This window comes from Haliaeetus leucocephalus, unplaced genomic scaffold (assembly GCF_000737465.1).
Source record: "Haliaeetus leucocephalus isolate CR32 unplaced genomic scaffold, Haliaeetus_leucocephalus-4.0 Scaffold101, whole genome shotgun sequence".
Classification (NCBI taxonomy): Eukaryota; Metazoa; Chordata; class Aves; order Accipitriformes; family Accipitridae; genus Haliaeetus; species Haliaeetus leucocephalus.
Genome location: NW_010972537.1, coordinates 3,096,945 through 3,114,858, shown reverse-complemented (window position 1 = coordinate 3,114,858; position 17,914 = coordinate 3,096,945). Strand labels below are relative to the sequence as shown.

The 17,914-nt window shown below is 55.9% G+C and overlaps 1 protein-coding gene across 2 annotated transcripts in view; it reads left to right on the top strand.

Annotated features, from left to right (window-relative positions):
* Nucleotides 1–15,855, top strand: part of CARD10 (caspase recruitment domain family, member 10) — a 26,677-nt gene extending 10,822 nt beyond the window's left edge. The window contains exons 3-22 of one of the 2 annotated variants that reach the window (XM_010585429.1): nucleotides 1,773–1,991; nucleotides 2,356–2,493; nucleotides 2,823–3,148; nucleotides 5,047–5,229; nucleotides 5,586–5,738; nucleotides 5,867–5,992; nucleotides 6,166–6,360; nucleotides 6,459–6,593; nucleotides 7,342–7,457; nucleotides 7,713–7,753; nucleotides 8,461–8,581; nucleotides 9,071–9,251; nucleotides 10,083–10,206; nucleotides 10,560–10,800; nucleotides 11,094–11,163; nucleotides 11,510–11,609; nucleotides 12,089–12,247; nucleotides 14,450–14,571; nucleotides 15,214–15,329; nucleotides 15,575–15,855. In XM_010585429.1, coding sequence (XP_010583731.1) covers nucleotides 1,773–1,991; nucleotides 2,356–2,493; nucleotides 2,823–3,148; nucleotides 5,047–5,229; nucleotides 5,586–5,738; nucleotides 5,867–5,992; nucleotides 6,166–6,360; nucleotides 6,459–6,593; nucleotides 7,342–7,457; nucleotides 7,713–7,753; nucleotides 8,461–8,581; nucleotides 9,071–9,251; nucleotides 10,083–10,206; nucleotides 10,560–10,800; nucleotides 11,094–11,163; nucleotides 11,510–11,609; nucleotides 12,089–12,247; nucleotides 14,450–14,571; nucleotides 15,214–15,329; nucleotides 15,575–15,782 — 3,074 coding nt within the window. In that variant the 3' untranslated portion in view covers nucleotides 15,783–15,855. Of the gene's footprint in view, nucleotides 1–1,772; nucleotides 1,992–2,355; nucleotides 2,494–2,822; nucleotides 3,149–5,046; nucleotides 5,230–5,582; nucleotides 5,739–5,866; nucleotides 5,993–6,165; nucleotides 6,361–6,458; nucleotides 6,594–7,341; nucleotides 7,458–7,712; nucleotides 7,754–8,460; nucleotides 8,582–9,070; nucleotides 9,252–10,082; nucleotides 10,207–10,559; nucleotides 10,801–11,093; nucleotides 11,164–11,509; nucleotides 11,610–12,088; nucleotides 12,248–14,449; nucleotides 14,572–15,213; nucleotides 15,330–15,574 lie in introns of both variants that reach the window. The other variant, XM_010585428.1, reaches the window with a different exon arrangement.
* The last annotated feature ends 2,059 nt before the right edge of the window (nucleotides 15,856–17,914 follow it).

Genomic DNA, 17,914 nt, shown 5'->3' with positions numbered 1-17,914 from the left:
GGGGGGTGTTTGCTCCTCTTCTTCTCCTCCTCCTCTTCCTCAGCCAATTCCTCAGGGCTGGCCTCCAGCTCGCCATTCCTCGAAGGGCGCCTTCGGGCTGGCCGAAAGGGGAAGGGCTGTCTCCTTTCCCCCCCGGCCTGGGGGGGCCGCGGCGGGCGGGTGGAGGGGTCCCCGGGGCAGGAGGAGGGGTCCCCGGGGCAGGAGGAGGGGTACCCCGGGCAGAAGTAGCCCAGGCAGCTCCCAGAGCCCTCCACCCTCTCTCTGTCTGGTAGTCGCTCGCACAGCCGGCTTGGATTGCTCAGAGAAGCACTTTGATTTAAAGGCATAAATCTGCTGCCGAGGAGCGGAGCTCAAACCAGCGCAAATTCTGTGACCTGCTGTTGCGTCCTCCTTCTGCATACTTGTGTCCCTGTGGCAAGCGAGCCTGTCCCAAATGAGAGACATCAGTTTCTGCAAGAAACGCAGTTTGTTTTCTTTATTCAACCTAGGACAATCCAGATCTGTATCGGTATTTAGGCTCCTAAGCCCTTTGGTGCTGGAAATGAGACACTTGAGTATCTTTTGTGGATTCAACAATTCTCTTTTCCTGTTATCCTTCATCCAGCAGACCCTGAGCCTCCCATATTCCTACTTGGAGGATTAACTTCTGCACAGCGCTCTTAGCCATCCTCCTTGCTGTGCTAGTTGGCTGTCTGAAATCGCATGATATCATTCTTACCACAAGAAAGAAAAAAAAAAACCCAAAGAAAAAAGAGCGGGAGATTTCCTTCCCTCTGCCTTCATGCATCATGAACCTCTACACTGCCCTTGGGGGTGTTTGCGTGGCTGGGGTAGGGAAGCTGCACTCGATGCCAGCACCAGAGCGGCAGGTAACGGTGCGCACTGGGGAGGAGGGATGGCTTCTAGGTCTCAGAAGATCTTTGCTGTGCTTTGCCTTGCCAGCTAAAAGGATTTGTGCTGGCCTGGGAAGCAGATTTTGTTTCTCAAGTGAAAATAGATAATGCTGGGTGAGTTGATACACAGCTGGGAAGAGAGCTCCTTGCACATACCTGCTTCATCACAGCTTGTAGGACTTAATGGAGCAGGTTCACCACTGCTCCAAGAGTTTTCAGTCTATTGACTTCAGGGGGTCCCTCTTGCTTTATTTGGTTGACAGAGGGATTGCCTTGTTGCTACGTATTTCCAGGGCTCCACATGGATGTGTGGAAGATACATGGAAGATATGCTTCTGCGATTCCCCTTTGGCTCCAGTGCCTGTAGCCAAGGTGCTCCATGGGACGGTGCCCTTGGGAACTTCAGTTTGGTCACTGACGCCTGGGACATGCCCAGGGCAAATGGATCCGCAGGGAAACCCTCCTTTCCGACCCCAGTGTGAGAGAGCATGTCCCAGGCTGTGAAAACTCTTGCTCCTGAGAGTTTCCTGTTCTCAGGAATGGGGAAAAAGGGAAGATGCGTGATGGTCGAGGGAATTTAAGTGTGCTTCAGGGATGAAGATGACATTTTCCCTAGTCTTCCTACTGTATATACTCCTAACTCCTTTATGCACCACTGTCTTCTGCCTCCTGCATAGCCAAGGCTGTGGGTGGGCACTCAAGATCCTGCTGGACCCATTTGTATGTAAAATGGCTTCTGATGTATGAGTCCCATTTGTAACACTACTGAATCATTTGCAGGACCATACCTCGACTCATGTTCTCCCACACCTACTCATGCCTTTTACCCTGTGCTCCTCCATCATTCTTCAGACCTTCTCTTTCCTTTTATCCTCCCAGCCCTGGAGAATGCCCCTCTCCAAGCCTGCAGCCTCTCGGAGCAGGAGGAAGAGGAAGACAGCATCTGGGAGAAGATTGAGAGTGCGCGGCACCAGCTGACCCGCTCCCTGAACCCTGCGAAGCTCACCCCATACCTGCGCCAGTGCCGCGTGATAGACGAGCAGGATGAGGAGGAGGTGCTGAATTCATGCCGATTCCCTTGCAAAAGCAACCAGACAGGTGGGAGAAAGCACAAACTTGCGCTTAGATGGGCCTGGTTTGTGGGGGACAGCCTGGTTTTGACACGCAGTGGATGCTACCCAGCGTGTGGTGGTGTGGCTTCCTGGTCGCTCTTGCTGCAGCGCTGCCCTGGCTTTGTTGTTCTCTGGGATGCTCTGCAGCCAGATCTCCATCTCGTCCTCTGTGAGCCTCCCCCTGGGGGAAAGGGGGAGTGCTCCCACCCCATTCCCTCCTCCGGCCACTCCCGTTCTTGTGGACGGAAGCAGAACTGGTGGCGATGCTCTTTCATATCACGAAGCTGGTCTACGCTGTTTTCTCTCTGGTTTGCAGGGAATTCATCCTAGCTCTCTATCCCCTTTTCCAGGTTATCTGATGGACATCCTCCGGCGCCGTGGGAAGAGAGGCTATGAAGCCTTCCTGGAATCTTTAGAGTTTTACTACCCGGAGCACTACACCCGGCTAACAGGGAGGGAGCCAGCCCAGCGCTGCTCTATGATCCTGGGTAGGGGCAGGTGCTTCATCCCCCTTTCAGCTGCTGCTTGCGTGGGAAGGGCCAGAAGTCTGCATAAATCTGTGTATAAAACCCTGGTTCACGCCACCTGTGTGTGAGGAGCCCTGACAGCTCTGCACTCTGGATCTGGAAGGGAAGGGGCCGTATGTACGTGTGTGACGGACCGTCATGCCGTAAGCCTGGGACAAGAGGGGCTGCAGACCCACAGGAGAGCTTGGCACCCCTTGATGGAAAACAGAGCACTGGGTTGCTTGCTTTTTTGGGGGGGGTTACCCTTGTCTCAGCAGCCAGGACCTGATACTCCTTTGTCTCCCGCACAGATGAGGAAGGCCCTGAGGGACTAACTCAGTTCCTGATGATGGAGGTGAAGAAGGTGAGGGCTCAGCGGAAGGAGCACCTGCTGAAGGAGCATCAGCTCCAGGTGAAAAATCAGGCGTTGGAGCAAGAGCAGGCCCGGCTGGAGCAGCAGCTACAGGAGCTCCTGAAGGTGCAGGAGCGTTGCCAGCGGCTGAGAGAGGAGTGGGACACCAACAGCGTGGAGCTGCTGAGGCTGAAGGATGAGAACTACATGATGGCCATGCGCTACGCGCAGCTCTGCGAGGAGAAGAACATGGCCGTGCTGCGGAGCCGGGACCTGCAGCTGGTGGTACGGCCCCAGGGAGCGCGGGGGGCCGGCGGTGAGAGACCGTGGGGGTCTGACGGCCAGGGATGCACGTGGGTGTCCACGTGTGGTGGCCCAGGCACGTGAAGGAGCTGATGGCAGGTGGGACACGTGTTGGGGTGTCTGCACTTGATAGGGAGCATGCCCTGAGCAGGGCAGAGCATCCAAGTTATGAGCATGGCATGGGAGACTTGCTGCTGCCCTGGGGCAGCTGGAGAGACATCACCAGCTCCTGCTGCGGCTGGAGATATGTGACCTAGAGGAGCCAGAACCAACCCCTCAGAGGAGATGGCGGGGGTGATGCCTTGCCCAGCATCTCTCGGCTCTCTCAGCCTGGCCGTTGGTACCAGGAGATGCCCCGTCTGCTCCCACACGCGCTCGCTGCCCTGCGCTGCCCGCTCTGCCGATGGGCGCCAGGCAGCACAGGCATGCAGAAGGCAGCCAGTTCTGTCAAGCTGCCTGTTTCTATTTACTCCTTCCCCGGGAAAGGGCTTGTGTTTTCCTCTTTCTAGTGAGGATGGCGGCTGCGCAGCCACCCGCACACGGGGTGCTGGGTGCGTGTGGGCTGCCTGGAGCTGCCCAGCCTGCCTTGCCGCTCGTAGGAGCATTTTAGCCCAGAGTCCATCCCCCCCCCCGCCACTCCCCACCACCTCCTCGTCTCTCTCATGACGTTTGGGAGACTCATGCCCCGCATACCTGAAGGAATTCATGACGCTGCGCTCCAGCTGCCAAGCTCTCACCTCCAGCAAACACGCACCCATTTCTTGCCTGGGCAAGGACAGCCCTACCTGGAACTTATTAATAAATCAGTTTCCTCAGTGCTCTGCTGCCTTCTGGCATTCCTCCCACCAGTCTGGGCCTGGACCTCTCGCGCAGCCCCGTGGTTACCTTTCATTCCTCATCCTGCTCTAACAGCCCTGGGATCCTCCCCTACCTTTTATCTGGTATTCCTGCTGATGCCAGCTCCCCTGGGTCTCCTCCGAGCAGGGAGGCGAATTGCTTGCAGGTGACTGTGGGGTGGAGAAATCCCCCTGGAAGCAGGGTGGGCCACCAGGTCCCAGCCTGCCTTCACCTCCTGGCTTCAGGGTCTGGAAGTTACCGGTCCCTGGAAGTCATTCTAGGTCTTTTGGGCAGATTTGCAGAAGTAATCCAGTTCCTGACTCCCTCCTTGGCAATTTTGGCGGTGCTGCTTAGCGCTCAGTGGCTTTGATAGGTTTCCCCTGCCCTGTTTTGCTCTCAAAGCCTTACCTGGCTGGGAAACTGTGCTTCTCTGATCAACCTCATCAGTCGTTACAGGTCTGTGAGGACCTCCCTTACTCCCGAAAGTAACTGACCTCCCCCGTCTCCAGTGACACGTTGGTGGAGGAGTGTGAGAGCAGCCCAGGGTGTGATGATGCATCTGTGGTACCCCGCAGCCTCCGGCAGCTTGAGCCTCAAATGCTTCCCAGGCTAGAGGTGACCTCCCCACACTGGATAGCCCCCAGTGGATTTTTCTGCTGCAGATTTCTTTCTCAGCTGTTCTAGAAGCCGGGAAGCCTTTGAGAGACTCAACCCAGAAGTCCCTGGTCCACCCAGGCTCAAGGCCAGCTGTACCGGGGATGCCCCAAGATAGCGAGAAAGTTGTTGCACCGAGAGAGGATCCTGAGACTGAATGCGCTTACGCAAGTGCATCTTCCTCCTTTGCCCTGCAGGGCAAAGCTTTTGTGTGCAGCTGTGCTAACCTTGGCCCAACGGTAGGATTCTCCTTCATGTGGTTGCCCAGCCCTCGCTTTTCTCGCCTCCAGACCCTTTTTTCTGCCCAGTGTCCTCTCTGCTTCGCTCTCCCACTAAGGCAGAGGTGCAGGGCCGTGTGTGTCAGACTATCTTTCTTCCCTGGGTTGCAGGTGGACCAGCTGAAATGCAAAGTGACCAGCCTAGAGGAGGAGTGCAGCCTGCTGCGGAAACAGGCGTCTGCGCCGCCCCAGCGAGAGGCGGAGGAGCGGGGTCACCCCGACGCCGTGTCTGAGCTGTGGGCTGAGAACCAGCGGCTCACGGCATCGCTGCAGGAGCTGCAGGGCATGTTGCAGGTACCTGGTGGGACAGGGCAGACTCCGGGTCACCTCCTTTCCTGGGGCATCCCCAGTGCTGGTGACATGGGTACTGGGAAGATGGGGGAAATCACTGTCCTGGGCTGGCCTGCCCCTTCCTCTGAGGATATCGCTTGGCTGTGGTGGCTGCCGTTGCTTCTGGGTAGTGATGGGTCCTTGCTTCCAGCTCCGTGGCTCTCGGATGTGCTTACAAGTGTGACTTTGTGCCTTGGAGCGCACAGTAGATTAAAGCAGGAGTGATGACGGCAGTCGTGCCAGTTTGCCTGTCACTGCCCTGGTCCGGTGCTCCCTCGGTGCTTGTGGTGCAGTGACGGTACCTTCTCGCCTCCTAGAAGCCCGGTGAGGGTCCAGTGCCAGGCTCGGAGCAGATCCTGCTGGATATCCTGGAGCACGACTGGAAGGAAGCCCAAGATGACCGGCAGGATCTCTGCCAGAAACTCAACTCCCTGCAGAACGAGCTGCAGTGGGCTGAAGAGCTGAGGGATAAGGTAGAGCATCCATCACCGCCCCTGTCCCCACACACCGAGCGGGGCCTGGAAGAGAGGGGAGGGAAGGGGCTGGGAAACCACAGCAATTGCTTCCAGGAGGGCTAATGCTCACCGCTCGCTGTTGCCAGTACCTCCAGGAGGTGGAAGATCTGCAGCTGAAATACCGGACTCTGCAGAAGGACTGCGACCTCTACAAGCATCGTATGAACACGGTGCTGCTGCAGCTGGAGGAGATCGAAAAAGAGCGGGACCAGGTAAATTGCTCTTCCCACTGGCTTTCCACCTCCCAGCAGGACCAGGGCTTTTGTCTCTGCTTTGGATACCCACTCCTTCCCCAGCGGATCTTCTCCATCCACGCCAGGGTGGGAGGTAGGGGTTAGTAGCGCAGTCCTCTGCCTTTTCTCACTCTCAGCCTGGCTCCTTGCAGGCAATCCAGAGCCGTGATGGGGTGCAGCTACAATACTCCCAGGGCCTGATCGAGAAGGACCAGTACCGCAAACGTGTGCGGGCCCTGGAGGAGGAGCGGGACGAGCTCCTAAGCAAGCTGAGCCAGGCAGAAGGGCTGAACAGCACGCTGGAGGCACAGCTGCAGCGGTGCCAAGGCGGCCGCAGCCTGGGCAAGGTGAGGGTGGCTAGAAAGAAGAGGGAACAGAGAAGGCAGAGGGCTCAGGACTGATTTCTGGGGGACACAGTGGGATGATGGAGTCCCTTCTCTCCCAGATGTGCAGCTCTTCCTACTCCCTCTGCTCCAACCTCAGCAGCACCTGGAGCCTCGTAGACAACGAGGCTGGGCTTGTGGATGCACTGGGGGTCTCTGTTATCCCGTTCCCAGGAGATTCGGCCATTCAGAGCATGGTGAGTGCTTGACCATGAGCCGAGGGCAGCAGGGACCCACGGTGCTCGAGAAGGGCGCAGAGGCATTGGAGTGGGTTCATTGTGGGCCTGTGACTTGGTGGGAGACTGGGTATGGAGCGGTGTGTAAGGTGGGAGCAGATCCCAGATGCAAAGCTTAGTTCTCTCAGTCTCTGACAAACCAGTCAATGCTGCACCAAAGTGTGCAGCGCTTAGCTGGGTGGGCAAGAGGGGGAATTGAAACCCTCTTCATCCCATATAACGCCCTAGGAATCAACAGCCTCATGTAAGATGTTATCCTCCCCTAAAAGCTGTTTAATCTACACATGCTGCGGGCTAAATCCTATCTCTTTTGAATCCTGTAGCAGCATCGTATTGTTTTTAAGGGAGTCAGGTTCTTTCCTTTGACTCTTTGACCTCTCATCCTAGAGCACCCTAAAATGGGCAGTCCCACAGGTTACTCACACCTTTGTGTGTGTGGTGGCTAAAAGTGAGATATAAGGACAAGACTGGAAATTCCTTTCATCTGCTTCTACTCCTACAGCTTGTACATTGCAAAAAGATGGGGATGCGGTGTCATGCGTCTCCATCCATGCTCTCCTCTTGGGAAAACAAGGTGCCCCTGGGATGTGGATGGTCCCTGAAGAGGCATGTGGTCCCCAAGGAGCTGTTTGCAACCTGGCCTGAAGGGAGGGGAGAGGTGGTGCTGGGTGTTGGTGTTAATAGGCATTTCTCTTTCACTCTGCCCAAGGAGGTGACTCCTGACAGCGAGAAGGATATCAACCGCCTCTCCACTTTCCCCTTCCCACCTTGCATCGGCTCCATCCTTCGTCGGCAGCGGGAAGATAGGTGCATGCCCTACAAAAGGTGATCGCTGGGGTGCTGCTTGGGTCTGTGTCTCCCCTGTGGGACTTGTGGGGGCTAGGGAGAGCAGTCTGGTAGCAGAGGAAGGAACCTGAAGTGGGAACTGAGAGTGGGAAGGCTGGCTAGGGGCTGTGTGCTGGCTGGGGGGGTGCTTCTGCGGGGGTGGCGGAAGGCTGTGGGGATGGGGTTGAGAATGGGATACAAACAGGCTTTGGAAAAGCTGCTGCCTCACAGCTCCCCTTTGTGTCTCTTTTGTAGCTTGTCCTGTGGCTCCTTTAGCAGCATTGAAGATGCAACAGGTACCAGGGTGGGGGCTTTCCCCAAAGGGCTTAACTATAAAAAGAAGTGGTGGCTGTGGGGGGAGGGGTTGGACAACTGACCCTCCCTCATGCCTTTGGTTTGTGCAGCTCACTGTGAGGGCTCTGCACTCGTAGGAGGGTGCTACGGACCCACATGTCCCCCCCCGTGCCTTGCCAGGCACAGCAGCTGGAAAAGCTGGCTTTTCCTCTGCATAGCAGGTAGCTATTCACATCAGCTCTGTTTAATTTGTGGAGAGCTGCACTGATGGAGAACTTGATGTGGAGTTGGGGGAGTAGGTAACAGAAGAGAGAAATGCCTTTGCCCTGGGGAGTTATTGGATATTCCCTTCATCCGCTACTACTTTGGTGATGGGTTGTAAGTCTCCTGGAGTGGGGCTCTGGTGCTGGCAGGTCCTGTGGTGGGTGCTGGTGGCTGATCTCTGGGCACATCCAGGTGACCCTGGCTGCTACTGCCTTCTGACCGAAATGCTGATGAAGGGAGCAAAGATTTGCTTGTTCTCAGGAGACATGGGAAACCCTTTCCAGGGAGGTGACCGTTCAAAGCCTCTCTGCAGCCTCAGTTTCCCAGTCAGATGCTAGAAAATGCCCAGAAAGGGGTGACAGACCCTTTCCACCCCAAGAACGTGAGCTCCCTGCAGCGCTCGGAGAGGTGATGTGCCCCGTCTCCCTCTTGCTCTCTTTCCTAGGCAGTGATTTTGCTAGCACCTCTCTCGGGGCCTTCTCCTCTTCTTCCAGTAGGACCTATGCCAGGGTGAAGTCGGAGATCTGCTTGTCTGCGCTTCCCAGCCGTGAGGAGGTCACCAGGAGGTGATTGCTGCTCTCTGAGCTAGGCATTCTGAGCCGGCTGCTTGGGGGGACATTTTGTGGTGCTGGGGGACCACGCTTGGGAGGCTATTCCTTTCTGCCTTCCCCTTTGCAGGTTTTCTCACTAGTGGGAGAGGAGAGGAATGAAGATCCTATAGTCCTCGCTTCCTAGCAGGACTCCAATTTTTTGCACTGTCCCATTTGTTATGGCAGGGGTGGGGATATTGCCCTGGGCTGGATACACATCTGTCTAGGTAGGGACAGGACTATGGGAGCCCAGCTTGGCTTCGATGTTGGGGCTGGTGGGATGGAAGGGTCTGTGGGGGTTCATAAGAATTGTGCGTGAGCCCTGGTGATGGCTTTGCATGACAAGCTCTGTACTGCAGTGCTCAGTACAATAAACACCCTGTAGCTGGACGCAAGGCATAGAGGACCGGTTCTTAGAAAAGGCAGCAAACTTCAGTTGCTGGACTTGGTATTTCTCCTTGCCAGGTCACTGGTGGTACAGCTCACCAGTATGGGTCACCCCAGCAACCCCTCACCCCAGGAGAAGAGGCTCGGAGCAGACATTTCCATCCTTGGAGGGAACAGGACAGGGATTTATGTCCAGTGGGTGAAGCCAGGCTCACAGGTCGAGGATGCAGGACTCAGGGAAGGGTGCCGGCTCATTGAGGTGAGTCCGGGAATGGGCTCACTTTGTGGGTTTGCAAGGCGCGTGGGATGATGCAGGGAGCGTGGAGTGATCCCTAGTGCAAGCTGACCTCTGCCCAGCTTGAAGGCCACCTCAATTTCTCTTGTTTCCCAGGACTGCTCCCTGCCTAGAGCTTTATGCAGCACAAACACCCATCCAGGTCTCATGGCATTCGAGTGTACCTGTGCGTGTAAAAATGCTAAGACCTTCTGAAACACTTCCTTCAGCTGTGGGAGGGGAGAAACAAAAAGCAGTCACACAATTAAGACGGCAATATGGCTATGTGTCCCTGGAGTTGTCTGTCACCTTGTAGTATATCAGAGCACTTTGCATCCTGCATCCCGCACGTGCCTTTTGCAAAGCAATCAATTCTGGAGCAAGATTTCTCAGGCCTTTGTGACCCTCCTGAGCTATAAAGAATAATTGCTCTGAAGAAAGCTCCTGGAGGGAGGGAAGGGCATTTGTTTTGGCAAGAATTGACACCACTTGAAATACAGCTACACTACTTGATTTAATATCCCACTTGTAACTGAAAAACCCCCAGCTCTCCTGTCCCCACTCCCACGTGCGTTCATGCACGCACTTTTGCTTTCGCAGCAGCCCAGCATCTGGACTGGGTGGTGGCTGGCAGCAGGTATTTCAGAGGCAGAGGAGGGAACCAGAGGCAGACTGAGGTTGCCTTGTCCTCAGGAAGAGCTTTCCCCAGGCCTGCCTCGCTCTGTAATGTCTCCTGTGTAACCCTGATGGGTGAGGGAGCTGGGGGAGACCCTGCTCTTCCAGCCCTTAGGTCTAACAGCATCGGGTCCTTGCTAGCTGAGGGTGCCGTCGCTGAAGGAAGAGGTGCTTTCCCTGGAAAACTGCACGCGGGAGGTCGCCTACCTGAGCCTGCTGCATTGGGATGAGCCCTCTAGTCTCGTCTTTCAGCTGGACCTGGAAGGTAAGACCCTGGCAACTGGGTCTCCTTTGAGCCTGAGCTCTCTGCCTCCCTTTCCAGACCCTCCGTCCAGCCCTGGAGGTAAATCTCAGTTATTCTCTCTCCTCTCCTGTTTGGTCCTAGGCCACCATGTCTGACACAGGGGTTGGCCGTAGCTCCAGTAGCTTTCCCTGTCTGGTGTGGCTTGTGCATCCTCTGAGTTATGGGATGGAGGTACAGACCTTCTGTCTGTTTGCCTCCTCTGCGCCCCCGACCCCAATCCATAGCATCACAGCTGTGCTGGGGACTTGGCTATCTTATCGGTGACGGTTGTCTCCTGTGTCCCTGCCTATGGTGACCTATATCTCCTGCTCCAGGATACCAGCCTCTGCGGGAAGCCCTGGAAGAAGGGAGGAAGTTTTCTGGAGACTCATTCTACGTACGCACCAACCTGTCCCTCCTGGAGCCGTCAGACCCTTACGCACTCTGTGTCAAGTGTCGGGAGATCCTCCATGTCACGGACACCATGCACAAAGGGCGGCTGGAGTGGTACTGCTCCCGCGTCGATCCCTTGACCATGCGGGACCTGGACAAGGGGACAGTGCCCAACTACAGCAGGTAACCAGGGTGAGGAGGAAGGCAGGGGGTACCTGCCCCATTTTTCTGTGGTGAGCATCCCCTAGGAGTCCTGAGAGGTGCAGACTGCTCTCTCGATAGTGTGGGCTGCCCAAGTCTTGTATGGGGACCGGTGCGGTAGTGGTTGGGTGCCCTTGAGAGACTGGGAGGTTGAGAGAGGGCTTTGATATACCTATGCTTCAGCAGGTCTGTGAGGTTTGGCGAAGAGGATCACAGCAGGCTATGGTCCCTGGGGGCTCTAGAACTGCTTGAGTGCAAGCTCTCTGTCTTTTCAGGGCTCACCAGCTTTTGAAGATCCAGGAGAAGGGCCAGACGCCTGGGCAGCAGAGGGGCCACAGAAATAACGTAAGCCGAAGAAGCCAGCAGTGAGAGCTGTGCGTGCGCCTGTGGCCACCCCACCACCTTGGCACGCAATCTGCCCCACTCTGTTGGTAAACCAACTCGTACAGAGGTGGCAGCTGGGTTAGCAAGCAGAGCAGGGGCTTATAGCCCAGGCAGTGTTACTGCTCTGTGGCTGCTTTCCTACCCGTTCCCCACTTCCCAGACTGAACCTGATGGGCGGCAGACCTGGTCCCATGCTTTTTGTATGTGCCCTCCATCCCCTTTGCCAGCGGGTCTTCTGCAGCCAGCTCTGTGTGTGTGTGTGAAATGGTCTATGCTCTCAGCCTTATCGCCCTCGCTTTCTCCTCAGCTAAAGAAACGGGCCTTGGACCAGCTGCGCCTGGTGAAATCCAAACCGCAGAGGAGCCTGGAGCAGCCCCCTCAGCAGCTGTGGCTGGACCCCTGCTCGGGTGAGCTGTTACCCCTCTGCCTGCCCCATCACCCTTGGAGACCCCGTCGTCCCCTGTGGGCACTGAAGGGACATTGGCAACTGGGATGCCTCAGTCTCTCTGCCCAAGATTCCCCTTATAACTCTGCTAACGGGATTTTGGGAAGCCTGTGCATATTTAAAGCCCCTGCTGCTTTTCCTGGGTTTTCTGGGGCTTTCCATTGCTTCTGTGGTTCTAACTCTTTGTGGAGAATAAACTGGTGTGTAACCCAAGGGAGTCCCAGAAAATGGGCAAGGGAGACTACAGCCAGAATATCTGTGTGCGAGTGAGTGTTGTAACCAGGGTAGGATCTCACCTGGGACATAGGATGGTTGGTAGGTGCCTCCATGAGTCAGGATGAAGGGATGGTACAGGAAGAATGGGATGGTCTGTGGGCCGGTGACAGGCTGGTCTTTCATGTTCTCACCTTTGGCTTTCTCTTCTTCATTCCTGACTTCCAGACCCAGACGTGAACCTGAAGCCTTACAGCCTGGTGCGCCCTGTGGTGGTCAAGAAGCCCCGTCCTGTGGTGCTGTCACCTAACTGCATTGCACCACGGCTCATCAGGAACCTGCTGGACTTGCCCACGTCTCGCCTGGACTTCCACGTGTGCCCAGGAGGTAGGCAGCAATGGGTGGCTGATACGTCCAGGGCTGTTTTAGGGGCCTGTGGCTGAGTGATGTAAAGCACACAAATCTCCTGAGGGCTGCTTTCCCCTTTTACCTCCTGCCACTTCTTAGCCATACAGTGGGAAGCTAAGGTGTTGCTCAAAGAGGTCACTTCTGTGGAGGTCTTGGTCGGCCCAATTCAGGGAAGAGATGCTCTTAGTCTTGCAAATATGAGATATGGTCTGATGGGACTCTTGGAAAGCACATGAGGTGTCTCCTCAGCAGCTAAGTGTGTGGGTCTCTCAGTCACCCAGACAATTCCTGCTGACAGGTCATCTTTTTGGGCTGAGTGTCTGCAAGACTTTCCCTCCTATTTTTAACTGTGTCCCATCCCTTTTGGCCCACAGGGAAGCCAGCCCTCCCTTCTGGTCTCCTGGGGCATGGGGATCCTCTCCCTTCCCTTGAGTGGGTGGCGGTGGCCGTTGCGTTGCTGCTCTGGGTGGCTCTTCCCGGAGATGAAGTCCCTGGTGAGGTGGGATCTGCCGGTTGACTTCATACTGGCTCTTCCTCCGCAGGAATGAGAGGATCCAGCCTTAGTGCTGCTGTCCCCTTCCTTCTGCCAGCAGCGTGAGGCTGACATACCACTCCAGAGGCTGCTGGGGAAAGGGCTTTTCTCCCATAGGGAATTTTTGCAGAGGACAACTCCTTCTTTCCTCCTTCTTCCTCCCTTCCCCATCTCTCTCCTTTCCCCGTGTTTAGAGTTCTCCCTTTGCCAGCTGCAGGGCTGAAAAATGAGTCGGTCTATTTTTTTTGGAGGGTGGTGACGGAGGTAGTGAAAAATCTCTGGTTTGCTGAAGAAGGATGGCTCTGCAAATTTTGGCCGCTGGGCTTCTTATCTGAGTGACTTGGCCATATATGCTGTCCTACTGAGCCCTCTGCAGGGCCCCCCTCACATTGCATGGGGACAGGCTTCAAAGCCATTACTGCAGCTGGGAATTTACACCGAGGGCAAAACCTCCCTTCTCCCCTGTCAGTTTTGCCTGTTGGAAGGGAAGGAAGGTGATCCGGGAGCCCCGAGCCATTTCTCTTTTCTTCGCTCCCGTATTTTCCTTTGGAGCACTCCCCAGCCAGTGCAGAGTTAGCATAAGCCAACTGATCTTCCACAGGAGCCTGCTGCCGCCAAGGGAAACGGATGGCTTTGCAGGATCTGGCTCTACCTGGGAAGTACCTGTGCCACCAGGCAGAGGTAGCAGAAGATGCCCAGCCAGCCTGGGGCTTGGGAGAGCTGGAACGTGCTCTGGACCCAGTTCCAAACATGCCGTCTCCTAAATACGTTGCTTTATTTCTGTCTTAGGGGCAAGCAGCCCCTTGCTCGTGTTTCAGCAGCAGTATGGGCAGCTGCCTAGAGCAGCGCGGTCAGCAGGTAAAGCCCAGCTCCTGCTTCAGCCCTGCCGGGCTGCGGAGCCTGTGGCTCCCTGGGGAGGTCTCTGTGTTCGTGCGTTTTATCATCTTCTGTTGGGAGTTACCAAGGGCACCTGGCAGTCATTGCTTTGACCACGCTGGACCTCACTGGCCTGCCAGCTCTGCCCCCAGTTCTCTGTCTCGGCGTCACCTCTCTGCTGCTCTCCCGCCTGGCGTTGGCTCCGCTGCTGGGTGCTGTCCTTCTGCCTCCGAGCAGGGGGAGGTGGCTCAAGTTGTCACCGACAAAAGGAGGTTCAACTTGCCGCCCATCTTCCTCCCACTCTCCCACGCCGAGATGCACGCTCCTCTTGCTTCCCCAGCCCTGCCGCTCACCAGAGCCATCTACAAGCTTGTGCAGCTCACAAACCCTGCAGAAAAACTACCTGGCAAAAAAAAAGTGATTATTTTTCTGCCATACTCTGTTACGGAGGGGGTGGGACAGCGTGGCAGTGGGGAAGCAGGATAATGGCTGTGAGCTGGCTTAGGCTGCTGCGGTACTGCAACACAAGCGCTGCTCTTGCCCTGCAAGGTGTCTTCAGCTGTGATATCTTGCTTGTTCTGTACGCAGAATGCTGCAGGAGATCCATGCCAGTGTGTAATGTTGTATAATTAGACTCACTCTCCGGAATCCATAAACACTGAACTCGATAAGCATCAGCGCGGCAGCAAACGTGCGGGATCTGACGTAGAAAGTACATGCAAGAGGGAGAAGGGGCTGACGTTTCCCTTTTCATATCTCCTCTTGGCTCGCAGAGAAGCTGGCAGAAAGGGATCCCAGCGCAACCCATGCTCAGGAGCACCCTGCGTCTAGAATTGCCCCCCAGGACCAGAGGGAGAGCGGGCGAATCCGCATGATCCGAGAGGCGATGGAGAAGGTGCTGAGCTGTTTGGTGTGGGGAGAGAGGGTCAGGATTGGGCACCCCGTTCAGGCTGGAGGAGAGGAAGGGAAACCTGAGTGGGGGAAGAGGGAGGGTGGTGTGGGGATAGAGAAAGAGCTGCTTGCTTGGGGGCTGTGTAATTCAGAGGGTGTTTTAGGTCCAGGTGCTGTGGGGTTGTGGAGCAGCAGATACGGACTTTCCCCTGAGTCTCTGTTGAGCTCAGGTGAAAGAAATGGCAACTGGGAATTCGTGGGGGAGGCGGTGGGAAATGCCATGTGCAGGTGTGACCTCCCTGCTCTCACATTCCTCATCTTCGCCAAAGCGGCAACAGCTCTGCTCAGGGCAGATGGAGAAACATGGGGCTGTGGGTGACAGCGATGACAAAGATGATGTGAAGATGGGCTGTGGCGGAGCGAGGGGTCCAGTGGGCTCTTGAGTTGGCGGTGATGGAGTGCGTGACCCTGCTTTTTAATACTCCCCTTCCTTCTTGGCACTGTCCGTAAATTCCACATTTAATGGAATTACTATTGGAAAAGCAATGATATTTCACAGTATGGGATTTGATTTAATGTAACTGTCAGGGACTGGGGTTATTTTTTCTCTATTTAAATCAGTAAATCTATTCAATTTCCCTTCCAGAATAAACACTGCCTGCTAGAGCTGGGAGTTCAGAGTGTGAGGGATCTAATTAAAAGTGAAATATACCCCATCGTTATCCATGTCGAGGTCACTGAGAAGAACGTTAGAGGACTCAGGTAAGAAAAGACGGAGTGGCATGGATGAAGGGTATCATGGGAGGAGATAGAAGCCCTTGTCTCTGTTCAGAGGGAGAGGCAAGGATCGGGGTGGGACCACTTACTGTGTGCGTGTTGGAGTTGGCCGCTGTGAGGGGAAAAAGGGCAGGAAAATCGGCTTTTGTACGCGTGAGGGAGTTCCTGGCTGGTTTTGCCACCCCGTCTCTCTGTGCCAAGGGTAACGCTCATCCCCGTGTTTTCCCCAGGAGCTTGCTGGGGAAGGTGGGCCAGCGGGACTCCGAGGTGCTGAAGGTGTGCCGTGGTGCGGAGCAGGCTCTCCACACTCTGCCGTGCTCCTGGGCCCGCCTGGAACCCCACACCTGGAGCCATGCCGAGGAGCTGCCCAAGGTGGTTCGGGGATGCATCTTCCAGGAGCAAACCCGCCCGCTCTGGATCGAGGAGGGCGACGACTGAGCTGGGGGTAGGAGAGTGGGCACTGCCAGCTACCATCCCCAAGAGATGTTCGCGGAGGTCCCTGCCTCCCCAAACTCCTCCAGGTAGCGTGTCCTTCCTCCCCGAGGGGATGCTGGCAACGAAGACCCCCAGGGGTAGCCTTTCTGGTCCCCTTGAGGCCACCAAGAGCCGGGGGGTAACATGTGCTGCCTCCCCCATCTGAGCTTTCTGTATTTTATTGGAGATGCATCTTCCACCGACACGGTGGAAAACACCCTCGTGGGCTGTTCCCCATCACCCTGGGCTGCCCTCGTCTCCAGTACGTGGTCAGGTTGCCAGATGGGGAATGTAGGGGAACCGTGTGGGATGATCAGGCTGCGCAGGACCGTATCTCACGCACATTTGAAGCCCTTCTCCCATCGCCTCCATCTCCCCTGCCCTGCGGCACTGTGTGCTCTGGGTCCCATCTTCCCCCGTCTACCTCGTCTCCGGCCCCACGGCACAGGGAGCACGGCTCGTGTGCCAACGCCCCGCCACGGCTGGAGTGACACTAAGTTTGCAACCAACCCTCATTTTACAGGAGCTGTACTCTTTACTGCTTGTAAATTATTAATGGAGCCTTTTATTGGCAAACTGCATATAAAGGAGAATTAAATACCATTCGTAAAGGGAATGGGTGGCAGGCTGTGGGCTTGTGTGTTACTGGGAAGGTTTAGGTGATGCATGATGCGGTATTTTTCTCCTCCTTTAGCTGAGACCCAACTGCCCAACCCTCCAGGGGAAGGAGGGAGCACTGCTTTTGCTGTTGTAGGGCAGCAAGAGGTGTGGGGGGAGGACAGGCTGAGCGTGCTGCAGACCAAGCCCCCTCCTGTTTTTACTTGCCTCCAGTTTTTCAGTCCCTTGCCTCTCCCCAGAGCTGATGTTGGCCAGGTTGCTTTAGAAAAGCCAGGGAAAAGCTCACTTGATGTGTCTGGCTGAGGTCCCTAGAGCTTCACATCCCTCTATGCCCTGGTTATCGTGAAGTGACGAGTCAGCTACCTCATCCTCCTTGGGGACAACAGCAAGACTGAGCCCAGCCACGCTGCCAGGAGGCTGGGGGCTGTGCCCCTCCACTGGGGGTGTTCTCACCCTGACATGGGGCCGAGTGTGTGTTCAGACTCTGGCAGAGGGAAGACGGAGGGTTTGGGTAGCAGCAGCCGTGCTCACCTGCCCTAGCACCATCCTGACTCCTAATCAATCGCCGTTATCAGCCCTGCTATAGGAGAGGGGTGCCAGGACACCCACGCCACGGAGAGGCGGTGATTGTGGTGGTAGATGGTCTTTCCTGGGGCGTGCAAGTGGAAAATGGAGTCTGTGGCTCTGGGAGGCTCCGTGGGGCATGAGGCGAGGCAGAGGGCTGAGCCCACCGATCCTGGGGTCAGTGGGAGAAGATGGGCAACAAGCACCAGAGTCAAGTCCTCTCTGTGTCCTCCTTGCCCCTGTGATTAGGGCACTGCTAGTGCCATGCACTTTTGAAGCTCTGAGCAAAGATTAACTTGCTGATCTTCACGGGTCCCCTGTGAGGTGTTATTTCAGGCTCTAAACCAGTTGCCTGTGTCTTTTATGAGGACGAGAGTGAAGGGGGAGGAAAGAAAAGATTTTAACCTGCCATCAGGAAAATGTAGAGCAAAGTCCCAGCTCTGCCCTGGAGCAATGCAGCTCTCCTCCCAGGGAAGGGGGGAACTGGTGTAACACACGGCTCCAGATGAAAGCTCCCAAATGACATCCACTCCAGGGGATGCAGCCCGAGCATCCTGGCACAGCCAGCCCCGGGGAGGGTGCTTGCCCTGCAGGCAAACAAACTGGGACTCTTGTTGAGCTGATGAGAAGACAAGTCCCAAGGCAAGCTCCCAGCCACCCTGGCATGGATTTGGAGATTAGAGTTTGCATCTTTGCAGGGAAAAAAATAGCGCTTGAGTACCCAGGGAAAACACTGCGCGAAGCACTCTGATTCAGGGCTTCACAACTCCTCCTGCCGGTTGGCACTGGCAACCCCCCCCCTCCAGCCCTATGGCCTAAACTGAGGGTAGGTAAGAGCAAGCCCCCTCCAAATAAATGGATGTCCCCCAGCACCTCCCTGGGCCATCAGTGTTGTCAGCCGGAGGGAAGGGAAG